The sequence below is a fragment of the Oncorhynchus mykiss genome, chromosome 9, assembly GCF_013265735.2.
Source record: "Oncorhynchus mykiss isolate Arlee chromosome 9, USDA_OmykA_1.1, whole genome shotgun sequence".
NCBI lineage: Eukaryota > Metazoa > Chordata > Actinopteri > Salmoniformes > Salmonidae > Oncorhynchus > Oncorhynchus mykiss.
The window spans coordinates 11559489-11573222 of NC_048573.1; the positions used below are offsets into that span (position 1 = coordinate 11559489).

At 42.9% G+C, this 13734-nt stretch overlaps 1 protein-coding gene across 5 annotated transcripts in view; it reads left to right on the forward strand.

The window, feature by feature from the left end:
* The first annotated feature begins 509 nt into the window (after positions 1–509).
* LOC110531449 (arrestin red cell-like) overlaps positions 510–13734 on the forward strand; it is a 94457-nt gene continuing 81232 nt past the window's right edge. For 2 of the 5 annotated variants that reach the window (XR_005053174.1, XM_036987322.1), the window contains exon 1: positions 512–905. Coding sequence is in view for 4 of the 5 variants with exons in the window: in XM_036987322.1 (XP_036843217.1) it covers positions 883–905 (23 nt within the window). In the remaining variant the exon portion in view is untranslated. Of the gene's footprint in view, positions 906–13734 lie in introns of all 5 variants that reach the window. The other 3 variants (XM_036987319.1, XM_036987321.1, XM_036987320.1) reach the window with 3 other exon arrangements.

A 13734-nucleotide genomic window follows, 5' to 3' on the forward strand; every position in this document is an offset into this window, starting at 1 on the left:
CAGATCTATTGCTAGGCAACGTTTGAATAATGTTGGTAATTATGATATTACTAATAACGGGGTCTGCATTGTATGAATGGTGTCCGCTGGATTACAAGGGGTTGATTAGAGGCCGTTTTAACTGAGTCGAGGCACCTTGGTTCTCTCTCTAGGGTTCGCGTTCGGGTTGTGGTTGAGGTTAGGGTGGAAACAGGATGTGAAAATGAGGCTAGGGTTAAGGTTATGGTTGAGGCTGGAGTTGAACCGGCATGTGGACATGAAATTAACCCGAACCCTAACCCTATCTTCATGTCCACATCCTGATTCCTCCTTAATTGATAAGAAAGACACACCCTCTACCATTTCCCCCCCTTATTCCATTGGTGGTCCCAAAGGCCAGGGTGGGCTGTGCCTGTTTGTTGTCCATTCACAAGCCTCTGCCGAGTCCCCTACAACCGGATGTTCCGGTTTTAAGGGGAAGTAAAATTATACTTTCCCCCCCCTTCTCGTTAAGTCCAGTCATGACCAATATGAAGCAGGCGCAACCCGCCCTTTATCTAGTTTCAGGCGTTTATTTTTTGCCTGCTAGCCTTTCACTGATGCACATGATTCCGAAGAAGCGATTGGTCGAGGGCGGTGTCTGTCAGACGGTGAGGGCGTAGCTCTGTATTTCGCTCACTGTCAGAGCTCGAGGGACGAAACGAAGGGTTCGTTTCCGTTTGTAGGCTGCGGAAACCGAGTTTCACAGTGCTACACAAGCCGAACAGAGACCGATTGGAGCTCGATCCTACGACCGAGAGGAGGAAAGAGGACAGTAATTGAGGAAGACCTTGTAATCAAAATACCTTCCAAATTTACACTAATATTACACTTTAATAGCACTCAAACCCAGTGCCTGCGAAGATGGGAGACAAGGCGGGGACCAGGTAAGGAGAAATTATCAGTCTTTGGTTGTTTTTAGCGTTTACATTTTTCCGGTGATGTTTGTGTTATTTGTGAAAATAGGCAATCATAAGGAAGAAAAGGTATCCTGGTTTCGCATGCAGAGACAGGGCATGAAATGTAAGCAGCACACTGGCCGAGGTTCCCTAAGCAGCAATAACAGAGGGTTAGTTGAGAAGAGTGGAGGTTTCGTTGGTTCAGGGGAGAGAGATAGAGGGACAATGATGAGAGAGAGAGAGTTTTAAGTGCGAATGAAATCATATCATCAATATGCAAGCAAACTCGTACTTCGCATTAGGCTATGGGCTTGTGGCGATACAGTTATCTAGAATGCAAAACACAGGGTCCGTTTGTACCTGTCAAATTGAGTGTAGGGAGGGGCTAGTCTATACTGTCGAAATTAACCTCAATCTGATTAATTCTACCCTACTCCTGCTAGATTGCTAGTTCCCAACGTCAGACAGCCACAGATTGTATCAGGTTGAAACAAAGTGATGAACTCGGCTACTGTAGCCACAAGCGACTTAATACATTGTTTATAAAAAATGATGTCACCGTGTGCGGCAGCATCATTGTCAACGTTGTAACTATTTTATTACAATGTAACGCAACCTAGACTCAAATAGACTAGCCTACTGTAGCCACTTCGTTGACGATAAACATAGGCTACTTCCTCTTTAAAGTGGCAAGTAAAGGGACACGTGTTACCCTGAAATTGTCATGCGACTGACTGTCTGTCAGTTTGTCTGCAGTTTCTGTGAAAATCCAAATGTAACGTTAGGCTACTGTTGTGTTAGTTTACCGCAGCACCGAATCATGACATGGTGACACCCCCGACTATGACGTGGGTTTGACGTATGGTTCTGGTTTAATTCTAATGCACGCACAAATGTGGTGGTGGGGGTAGGTCAAGCCTTGGAATTTAATGTGGTCTGAGAGAGAACAATGGGATCCATATGAAATACTCTCTACCCCCCCCCCCCCCCCCCCCCCCACCCTCCCTCCCTTTCACCCTCTTTCAATTCAATTAACATTTAAGGGCTTTATTGGCATGGGAAACATATGTTAACGTTGCCAAAGCAAGTGAAGTAGATAAGAAACAAAAGTGAAATAAACAATAAAAATTAACAGTAAAGATTACACTCACAAAAGTTCCAAAAGAATGAAGACCTTACAAATGTCATATTATGTGCAAATAGTTAAAGTACAAAAGGGAAAATAAATAAACATAAATATGGGTTGTATTTACAATGGTGTTTGTTCTTCACTGGCTGCCTTTTTCTTGTGGCCTCAGGTAACACATCTTGCTGCTGTGATGGCACACTGTGGAATTTCACCCAGTAGATATGGGAGTTTATCAAAATTGGGTTTGTTTTCAAATTCTTTGTTTATCTGTGTAATCTGATGGAAATATGTGTCTCTAATATGGTCATACATTTGGCAGGAGGTTAGGAAGTGCAGCTCAGTTTCCACCTCATTTTTTGGGCAGTGTGCACATAGCCTGTCTTCTCTTGAGAGCCAGGTCTGCCTACGGCAGCCTTTCTCAATAGCAAGGCTATGCTCAGTGAGTCTGTACATAGTCAAAGATTTACTTAATTTTGGGTCAGTCACAGTGGTCAGGTATTCTGCCACTGTGTACTCTCTGTTTAGGGCCAAATAGTATTCTAGTTTGCTCTGTTTTTTTGTTAATTATTTCCCATGTGTCAAGTAATTATCTTTTAGTTTTGTCATGATTTGGTTAGGTCTAATTGTGTTGCTGTCCTGGGGCTCTGAGTCGCTCTCTCTCTCGCTCTCTCTGTCTCTGTATGAAATAAATGAAATTCTTCCACACTGATCTCAACAAACCATTTCTGTATGGACCTCGATTTGTATATGGGGGTATTGTCATGCTGAAACAGGAAAGGGCCTTCCTCAAACCTATGCCACAAAGTTGGAAGCACAGAATCATCTAGAATGTCATTGTATGTTGTAGCGTTAAGATTTCCCTTCACTGGAACTAAGGGTCCTAGCCGTAACCATGAAAAACAGCCCTAGACCATTATTCCTCCTCTACCAAACTTTACAGTTGGCACTATGCATTGGTGCAGGTAACATTATCCTGGAATCTGCCAAACCCAGATTCGTCCGTCTGACTGCCAGATGGTGAAGTGTGATTCATCACTCCAGAGAACGTGTTTCCACTGCTCCAGAGGCCAATGGCGGTGAGTTTTACACCACTCCAGCCAACGCTTGACGTTGCGCATGGTGATCTTAGGCTTGTGTGCGGCTGCTCGGCCATGGAAACCCATTTCATGAAGCTCCAGACAAACAGTTATTGTGCTGACGTTGCCTCCAGAGGCAGTTTGGGACTCGGTAGTGAGTGTTGCAACTGAGAACAGATGATTTTTACGCGCTCTGTGAGCTTGTGTGGCCTACCACTTTGCGGCTGAGCCGTTGTTACTCCTAGACGTTGCCACTTCACAATAACAGCACTTACAGTTGACCATGGCAGCTCTAGCAGGGCAGAAATATGACAAACTGACTTGTTGGAAAGGTGGCATCCTATGACGTTGCCACATTGAAAGTCACTGAGCTCTTCAGTAAGGACATTCTTCTGCCAATGTTTGTCTATGGAGATTGCATTGCTGTGTACTCAATTTTATGTGCCTGTCAGCAACGGGTGTGGCTGAAATGGCAGAATCCACTCATTTGAATGGTTGTCCATATACCTTTGTATATATAGTGTATTATTTACAAATAATGCGATTGAAAGAACCAGAATTATCACCAGGATATTTTCTACTGTTTTTATTTGTTGGCTTTAGGTCTTTTTTATTTTACTTAGTTGATGATGGAAGTTATAGGCCTACTGCTGCATTGGCCTGTGATGTATCATCTCTGAGTTCTAGGCTTTCATTTATTTCAGATCTTTATGATTAACCACTGTGACAGTTATTATGAAAGTGAAACTGTTTCATGAAAATGCGCATATTGAAAATAATCATACCCGGCACGCAGATGGGTAGAAATGGTAGGATAAATTGTAAGCTTTCCGATGGTCTTTTACTATTACACCCGTTAAACAAATGTGAACGCGCAAGCGCCTGTTAGCAACGGCTGTGGCGCGTGCATACATAGGAGGTCCCGTGAAAAAAACGTGCCCGCCTATGGAAATCAAAGGCCCGTCCAAATGATTCGTTATGGCGCGGTCCCTGTAACAAGAATACTATGGCAACTATTGTCTAATAACAATAACAATGAAATAATAAGAGTCAATGTCTACAACTCCATTCAGATTAAACAACTACCTGTCGGTTGCACGTTGTAGCCTACTCCTTCTTATTTTAGTCATTTGAATTCCGTTTTGCATTGATCAGCCTAGTGATCTCACACTTCGCGTTGCTACACATGGACCCTCTGACTAGTACCAGCAAGCTGAAACCCGCAAAACCTCTGTAGGCTATACAGCATGTATTTTTTACGAGGCACACGTCATAAACACTACATTCAAACCTTTGTTGTTTTATTAAATTAAGCATTTTAAATGTCATGGTATATCCTTGTGTGTAGCAATGTCACATGGATAATGTAATTACATGTATTTATTTAATTTGACCAGTATTCAAAGTCACTGTCTGCTCGGCACACCTGGCACTGCGCCCTTAGCAACTCTTCATGCAGCAGTCAGAGGAGCGTGTGGCTGAAATAACCTTTGACCTTCACTATCCCATCAGTACAGTACATAGCAAGGTTATTATAGTATCCCTTTAAATTTTGGTGAAAACGTTCAGAATGTTAGGGCTCAATGGAAGAAAGCCTTGTAAATTCACGCATATTCACGCATATTCACACAAATTCACGCATATTCACACATATTCACACATATTCACACATATTCACGCATATTCACGCATATTCACACATATTCACACATATTCACACATACTCACACATATTCACGCATATTCACGCAAATTCACGCATATTCACGCATATTCACACATATTCACGCAAATTCACGCATATTCACGCATATTCACGCATATTCACACATATTCACGCATATTCACGCATATTCACGCATATTCACACATATTCACGCATAATCACATATATTCACACATATTTACGCATATTCACACATATTCACGCATATTCACACATATTCACGCATATTCACACATATTCACACATATTCACACATATTCACACATATTCACACATACTCACACATATTCACGCATATTCACGCAAATTCACGCAAATTCACGCATATTCACGCATATTCACACATATTCACGCATAATCACAGATATTCACACATATTTACGCATATTCACACATATTCACACATATTCACGCATATTCACACATATTCACGCATACTCACACATATTCACACATATTCACACATATTCACACATACTCACACATATTCACACATATTCGTCTTATTTTCAGCACTTTGACATTATATTAAAAGCTCTATAGAAATGTTATACATTATTATTATTATTATAAAATTCAGTTGTTGAATCTGTGAAATATTAGAAGGGGAGAAATGTGTGCGATAGGGGTTTGAGATGGTGGTCCCGTAAAACGACCCGAATGATCTCACTAATCAAGGAACTGTGTTGACGAGGTACCAGTCGTGGTGAACCGTGCGCCAGGCTGACGACGTACCAGTCGTGGTGAACCGTGCGCCAGGCTGACGACGTACCAGTCGTGGTGAACCGTGCGCCAGGCTGACGACGTACCAGTCGTGGTGAACCGTGCGCCAGGCTGACGACGTACCAGTCGTGGTGAACCGTGCGCCAGGCTGACGACGTACCAGTCGTGGTGAACCGTGCGCCAGGCTGACGACGTACCAGTCGTGGTGAACCGTGCGCCAGGCTGACGACGTACCAGTCGTGGTGAACCGTGCGCCAGGCTGACGACGTACCAGTCGTGGTGAACCGTGCGCCAGGCTCCAGGTTTTAACTGCTGGGTCTGGTCTGCGTTACATAATGGTTCAAATAGGCAACTTATTGCACAACTTGTAATACATTAGCCTAAAAGGATCCACTTTTTCTAGCGATCGTCAGGAACAACCACATGAACGTAACAGAGTAAAATAGAGATAAACTGACGATGTAAAGACTAAAACTAAAGTCAGTGACAGATGTAAATGTATCTGGGTATAACTGACAGGTGGCTACCAATAGTGACTCATATTCAAGACAATACAAATGGTAAAAAAATACAGTGAAAAGTCTGGGAATATAATGAAAACCTTCTAGAAATGTCAACTCGGTAGGTTTGGAGCTATACTATCATTTGCACATGGCTAGAGTTTATGGTATTCCAACCATGTCCTATTCATCTGAGATATTATAGCGGACACAGGATAGTATATCTTGGGTCTACTACATATCATCCCAGGTTATAAGGCATTACATTACCTTCACTGTGGGAAAGTTTTGCTATGCTGCCGTATGACCTGGTTCCCATTTGCCTCCAGGGATCATAAGGTCATATAGATCTACAATAAGTGCATATTGTATATTTGTATATTTACAATCCCCCTTATTCAAACGTCGTGCTCATTCAGCTAGATCTTATCAATAGACCTTATCACTTAGTAAATTACATAAATAACACCATTCTCCATGCTCCATCATAAATAACACCATTCTCCATGCTCCATCAGAAATAACACCATTCTACATGCTCCATCAAAAATAACACCATTCTACATGCTCCATCAGAAATAACACCATTCTCCATGCTCTATCAGAAATAACACCATTCTCCATGCTCTATCAGAAATAACACCATTCTCCATGCTCTATCAGAAATAACACCACATGGAACAGACAGGTTGCTCAACCTTATTCACGGTGTCCTTCACGTGTAAAAGGTGAGGTGGAATTATGAGGGAATGAAGTCAAGGTCAGGATATGGTGTATCTGTAGACACACCTCCATTTATTCAATCTCCACCCCAAACGAATAACTAGTGAATAGCATGCATGGCACTAGTGAATAGCATGCATAGCACTAGTGAATAGCATGCATAGCACTAGTGAATAGCTATTCTCATGCTGAAGTTCAGGGTCAGAATACACCCAGAGAGAAAAGTTGTGTGAGCCCTATCTGTGTGTGTCAATGTGTATGTGTGTTTGTTTGTGTGGTGTGTTCGTGTGGTGTGTTTGTGTGGTGTGTTTGTGTGGTGTGTGTGGTGTGTTTGTGTTTGTGTGGTGTGTTCGTGTGGTGTGTTTGTGTGGTGTGTGTGTTATATCTGTCTCATATATATGTGTGTGGGACATGCAAGTCTAACTGAACCATAGGCTACCTGCCGCCCATACACTCTAACCGCTAGGCTACCTGCCGCCCCCTACACTCTAACCACTAGGCTACCTGCCGCCCATACACTCTAACCACTAGGCTACCTGCCACCCATACACTCTAACCACTAGGCTACCTGCCGCCCATACACTCTAACCACTAGGCTACCTGCCGCCTATACACTCTAACCACTAGGCTACCTGCCGCCCATACACTCTAACCACTAGGCTACTTGCCGCCCATACACTCTAACCACTAGGCTACCTGCCGCCCATACAAGACTCCGGACAGAAACCGTTTTTCTCATAATTCAATCAAGGACTGCCTGCGCATCCAAATCACATCCACCTCACCCGACATCCACAAGATTGTGTCCGAGGGGAAATTCAACTTTTCTCATTAAGTAACTTAGTGGCCTATATGACTGTATTTAGTAAATACTCATATTATTGTGAGTTCTTTTCCAGGGATATTTACATCTCAAGCTGACAGTATTTAGTAAATACTAATATTATTGTGAGTTCTTATCCAGGGATATTTACATCTCAAGCTGACAGTATTTAGTAAATACGAATATTATTGTGAGAGGTTATCCAGGGATATTTAGGTCTTAAGCTGACAGTATTTAGTAAATACTAATATTATTGTGAGTTCTTATCCAGGGATATTTACATCTCAAGCTGACAGTATTTAGTAAATACTAATATTATTGTGAGTTCTTATCCAGGGATATTTACATCTCAAGCTGACAGTATTTAGTAAATACTAATATTATTGTGAGAGGTTATCCAGGGATATTTAGGTCTTAAGCTGACAGTATTTAGTAAATACTAATATTATTGTGAGTTCTTATCCAGGGATATTTACATCTCAAGCTGACAGTATTTAGTAAATACTAATATTATTGTGAGTTCTTATCCAGGGATATTTACATCTCAAGCTGACAGTATGTTCTGTTTGTTCAGCCGTTACAGGAGCAGACTATCCCCATACATACATTCAGACACAAATTTTTAAATTGACATTATTGTTTTATGTAGGATGTTACACTTTTTGGCCAGTTGCAATTGTAAGTAAGCCCAATTTATAAAATCTCACTTCGATTAGGCCATATTTTTCTTTCTTTAAAAGATGCTGTTAAGCCTCATAGCCTACCTCAGACAGTTAAATTGTTTTATATAGGTCTAGGTTCGGATGAAATAGACTCCAATTAAGCCCTAACGTTATTTGTAAAGTCAAATTAAAATGAAGATTGTTGTTGAAATGAATTACTCGACTGGTGTAGTTTTTCTCCATCTGTTGCTGTGCGCCACTTGCAGAACAAGTTAGCTATATTTTCAGCACCAGGCGCTGTTCACCTCCTATTGATTGTGCTGTGGCTGCAGCTTTACCTTTCAGCACCACAAAGTGGTCCGCTGCCTGCTTTATTAGTTGACTGTCTCCTGCATTCTCTCCCTCCTCCTGCAGTTCAAGTTCAGATGCAGGTTTTGCGTTATTTAGGGAGGGTAACTTCCTTCTTGGGACATTGCATTTGGGACTTGAGAATTTTTTATGATGTATCTTTAAAAAAAAATGAAAAACCCATTTATAACTAATTTTTGGGGGGGCCAAATAATAATGCTGGTGGGCCAGATTTTGCCGGCGGGCCGTCAGTTGGGGAACCATGACCTAGATCTTCTGCACAGATTCTGTCAGACCTGGGCACTAACATTAAATCTCAGTAAGACAAAAATAATGGTGTTCCAAAAAATGTCCAGTTGCCAGGACCACAAATACAAATTCCGTCTAGTCACAGTAGCCCTAGAGCACACAAAAACTATACATACCTCGGCCTAAACATCAGCGCCACAGGTAACTTCCACAAAGCTGTGAACGATCTGAGAGACAAGGCAAGAAGGTCCTTCTATGCCATCAAAAGGAGCATAGAACTCTTCATCCCAATTAGGATCTGGCTAAAAATACTTGAATCAGTTATAGAACCCATTGACCTTTATGGTTGTGAGGTCTGGGGTCCGCTCACCAACCAAGAATTCACAAAACATCAAATTGAGACTCTGCATGCAGAATTCTGCAAAAATATCCTCCATGTACAACTTAAAACACCAAATGATGCATGCAGAGAAGAGTTAGGCCGATACCTGCTAATAATCAAAATCCAGAAAAGAGCTGTTAAATTCTACAACCACCTAAAAGGAAGTGATTCCCAAACCTTCCATAACAAAACCATCACCTACAGAGAGATGAACCTGGAGAAGAGTCCCCTAAGCAAGCTGGTCCTGGGGCTCTGTTCACAAACACAAACAGACCCCACAGAGCCCCAGGACAGAAACACAATTAGACCCAACCAAATCATGAGAAAACAAAAAGATAATTATTGACACATTAAATAGAATGCTATTTGGCCCTAAACAGAGAGTACACCGTGGCAGAATACCGGACCACTGTGACTGACCCAAATTTAAGGAAAGCTTTGACTATGTACAGACTCAGTGAGCATAGCCTTGCTATTGAGAAAGGCTGCCGAAGGCAGACCTGGCTCTCAAGAGAAGACAGGCTATGTGCACACTGCCCACAAAATGAGGTGGAAACTGAGCTGCACTTCCTAACCTCCTGCCCAATGTATGACCATATTAGAGAGACATATTTCCCTCAGATTACACAGACCCACAAAGAATTAGAAAATGAACCCAATCTTGACGAACTCTCATATCTACTGGGTGAAATACCCCAGTGTGCCATCACAGCAGCAAGATTTGCCACAAGAAAAGGGCAACCAGTGAAGAATAAACTCCATTGTAAAAAAAAAATCCCTTTTGTACTTTATCTATCTGCACATAGTTACAACACTCTATATAGACATAATGTGACATTTGTAATGTCTGTATTCTTTTGGAACTTTTGTGAGTGTAATGTTTATTGTTCATTTTTTATTGTTTATTTCACTTTTGTTTATTATCTACATCACTTGCTTTGGCAATGTAAACATATGTTTACCATGCCAATAAAGCCCTTTGACATGAATTGAGAGAGAGAGAGGAGACAGAGAGAGAGGAAGACCCACTTCCATTTTTAGGACAAGGAGGAGACTACATACAGTATGTGCATCAGTGGGTGTAGCTGGTAACAGGAAGTGGGGGGTCATGGGGTTTTGTGGTCAATGTGTTATTAAATGTTGCCACAGGAGGAGAGAGCAAGAGAGACTAGACCACTCCCTCAGGTCTGGTAGTTTTAAGATGATTGCTCTTAGGCTACCTACAGTATGTACTTACAAATGGAGTGTGTGAGTGTGTTAGTGTGTGTGTTAGTGTGTGTGTTAGTGTGTGTGTGTTAGTGCGTGTGTATGTGAGTGTGTTAGTGTGTGTGTTAGTGTGTGTGTTAGTGTGTGTGTTAGTGTGTGTGTTAGTGTGTGTGTATGTGAGTGTGTTAGTGTGTGTGTTAGTGAGTGTGTGTGTGTTAGTGTGTGTGTTAGTGTGTGTGTTAGTGCGTGTGTTAGTGCGTGTGTATGTGAGTGTGTTAGTGTGTGTGTTAGTGTGTGTGTTAGTGTGTGTGTTAGTGAGTGTGTATGTGCGTGTGCTAGTGTGTGTGTGGGCATCATATCTCTCCATATACTGTGTGTGTTAGTGTGTGTGTGGGCATCATATCTCTCCATATACTGTGTGTGTTAGTGTGTGTGTGGGCATCATATCTCTCCATATACTGTGTGTGTTAGTGTGTGTGTGGGCATCATATCTCTCCATATACTGTGTGTGTTAGTGTGTGTGTTAGTGCGTGTGTTAGTGCGTGTGTTAGTGCGTGTGTATGTGAGTGTGTTAGTGTGTGTGTTAGTGAGTGTGTTAGTGTGTGTGTGGGCATCATATCTCTCCATATACTGTGTGTGTTCCCATGGCGTCTATGCGTGGTACATTCTCCTCTCCTTTTAGGTAGATGGCCTGGATTTTATTTTCATCTCATTCACCTACTGTCCTGATCTGTCCATTCCTGTCCTCTACCTGATCTGTCCATTCCTGTCATCTACCTGATATGTCTTCTACCTGATCTGTCCATTCCTGTCCTCTACCTGATCTGTCCATTCCTGTCCTCTACCTAATCTGTCCATTCCTGTCCTCTACCAGATCTGTCCATTCCTGTCCTCTACCTGATCTGTCCATTCCTGTCCTCTACCTGATCTGTCCATACCTGTCCTCTACCTGATCTGTCCATTCCTGTTGTCTACCTGATCTGTCCTCTACCTGATCTGTCCATACCTGTCCTCTACCTGATCTGTCCATTCCTGTTGTCTACCTGATCTGTCCTCTACCTGATCTGTCCATTCCTGTCTTCTACCTGATCTGTCCATTCCTGTCTTCTACCCGATCTGTCCATTCCTGTCCTCTACCTGATCGGTCCTCTACCTGATCTGTCCATTCCTGTCGTCTACCAGATCTGTCCTCTACATGATCTGTCCATTCCTGTCTTCTACCTGATCTGTCCATCCCTGTCCTCTACCTGATCTGTCCTCTACCTGATCTGTCCATTCCTGTCCTCTACCTGATATGTCCATTCCTGTCCTCTACCTGATCTGTCCATTCCTGTCCTCTACCTGATCTGTCCTCTACCTGATCTGTCCTCTACCTGACCTGTCTTCTACCTGATCCATCTTGTACCTGATCTGTTGTCTACCTGATCTGTCTACATGATCTGCCTTCCACCTGATCTATCCTCTACCTGATGTGTCCTCTACCTGATCTATCCTCTACCTGAATTGTCCTCTACCTGATCTGTCCTCTACCTGATCTGCCTTCTGCCTGATCAGTCCTCTACCTGATGTGTCCTCTACCTGATCTGCCTTCTACCTGATCTGTCCTCTACCTGATCTGTCCTCTACCTGATCTGTCCTCTACCTGATCTGTCCTCTACCTGATCTGTTCTCTACCTGATCAGTCCTCTACCTGATGTGTCCTCTACCTGATGTGTCCTCTACCTGATCTGTCCTCTAACTGATCCGTTCTCTACCTGATCTGTTCTCTACCTGATCTGTCCTCTACATGATCTGTCCTCTACCTGATCTGTCCTCTACCTGATCTGTTCTCTACCTGATCTGTCCTCTACATGATCTGTCCTCTACCTGGTCTGTCCTCTACCTGATCTGTCCTCTACTTGTGAATGGATTAACAGAAGAGTTTAGTACCTCTTTAATTTATTAATTGTGCTCGCCTCTATCACACACACACACACACACACACACACACACACACACACACACACACACACACACACACACACACACACAAACACACACACACACACACACACACACACACTTTCAGTTGTGCATTTATTAGGATTAATGTTGTTATATCTCCCTCCGTCTCTCCTACTCTTCTACACTCCTTTATTTTTCTCTCCCTCCAGCCGACTCTTGTTTGTCTGGCCCCCCTCAGGGCCAGTGGTTATTTTCCAAATGGCCCCTATTCCCTATAAAGTGCATTACGTTTGACCAGGGCCCATAACTCTATTCCCTATAAAGTGCACTACGTTTGACCAGGGCCCATAACTCTATTCCCTGTAAAGTGCACTACGTTTGACCGGGGCCCATAACCCTATTCCCTATAAAGTGCACTACGTTTAACCAGGGCCCATAACTCTATTCCCTATAAAGTGCACTACGTTTGACTAGGGCCCATAACTCTATTCCCTATAAAGTGCACTACGTTTGACCAGGGCCCATAACTCTATTCCCTATAAAGTGCACTACGTTTGACCAGGGCCCATAACTCTATTCCCTATAAAGTGCACTACGTTTGACCAGGGCCCATAACCCTATTCCCTATAAAGTGCACTACGTTTGACCAGGGCCCATAACTCTATTCCCTATAAAGTGCACTACGTTTGACTAGGGCCCATAACTCTATTCCCTATAAAGTGCACTGCTGCAGGGTGAAATGAGACGTTGGGCTCTAAAGGAATGTTCTTCCTGGGGGGGCAGCTGCCACAGGTGAAAAGATGGAGGGAGACAGAGAAGAAAAGATGAAGGGAGAGAGTGAGAGCCAAAGATAGACATTGTATTCTCAATCACAGCTCCCAGGGAAGCTGAAGGGGAGGTACAGCTGGGACCGTATATATCACGTGTCTCTGAGAAGGACTGCTAATTTAGGATCAGTTTAGGTTTTTGGAATAATAAAATGGACTACTGATCCTAGATCACAATTCCTACTCTGAGAAGCTTGTGGAGAGGAAGAGTCACGGAAGGACGATGACTCTGTTTCTCCTCCTCTCCCTGTGTGTGTGTATGTGTTCGTGTGTGTGTAAATGTATGTGTGTGTGTGTTCGTGTATGTGTTCGTGTGTGTGTAAATGTGTGTGTGTGTGTGTTCGTGTATGTGTTCGTGTGTGTGTAAATGTGTGTGTGTGTGTGTGTGTGTGTGTGTGTGGTGTGTGTTCTCCTCTCCCTAGGTGTTCTGACAGGTGATCAGTACCAGAGACACTGGTCTTCCACACACACACACACACACACACACACACACACACAC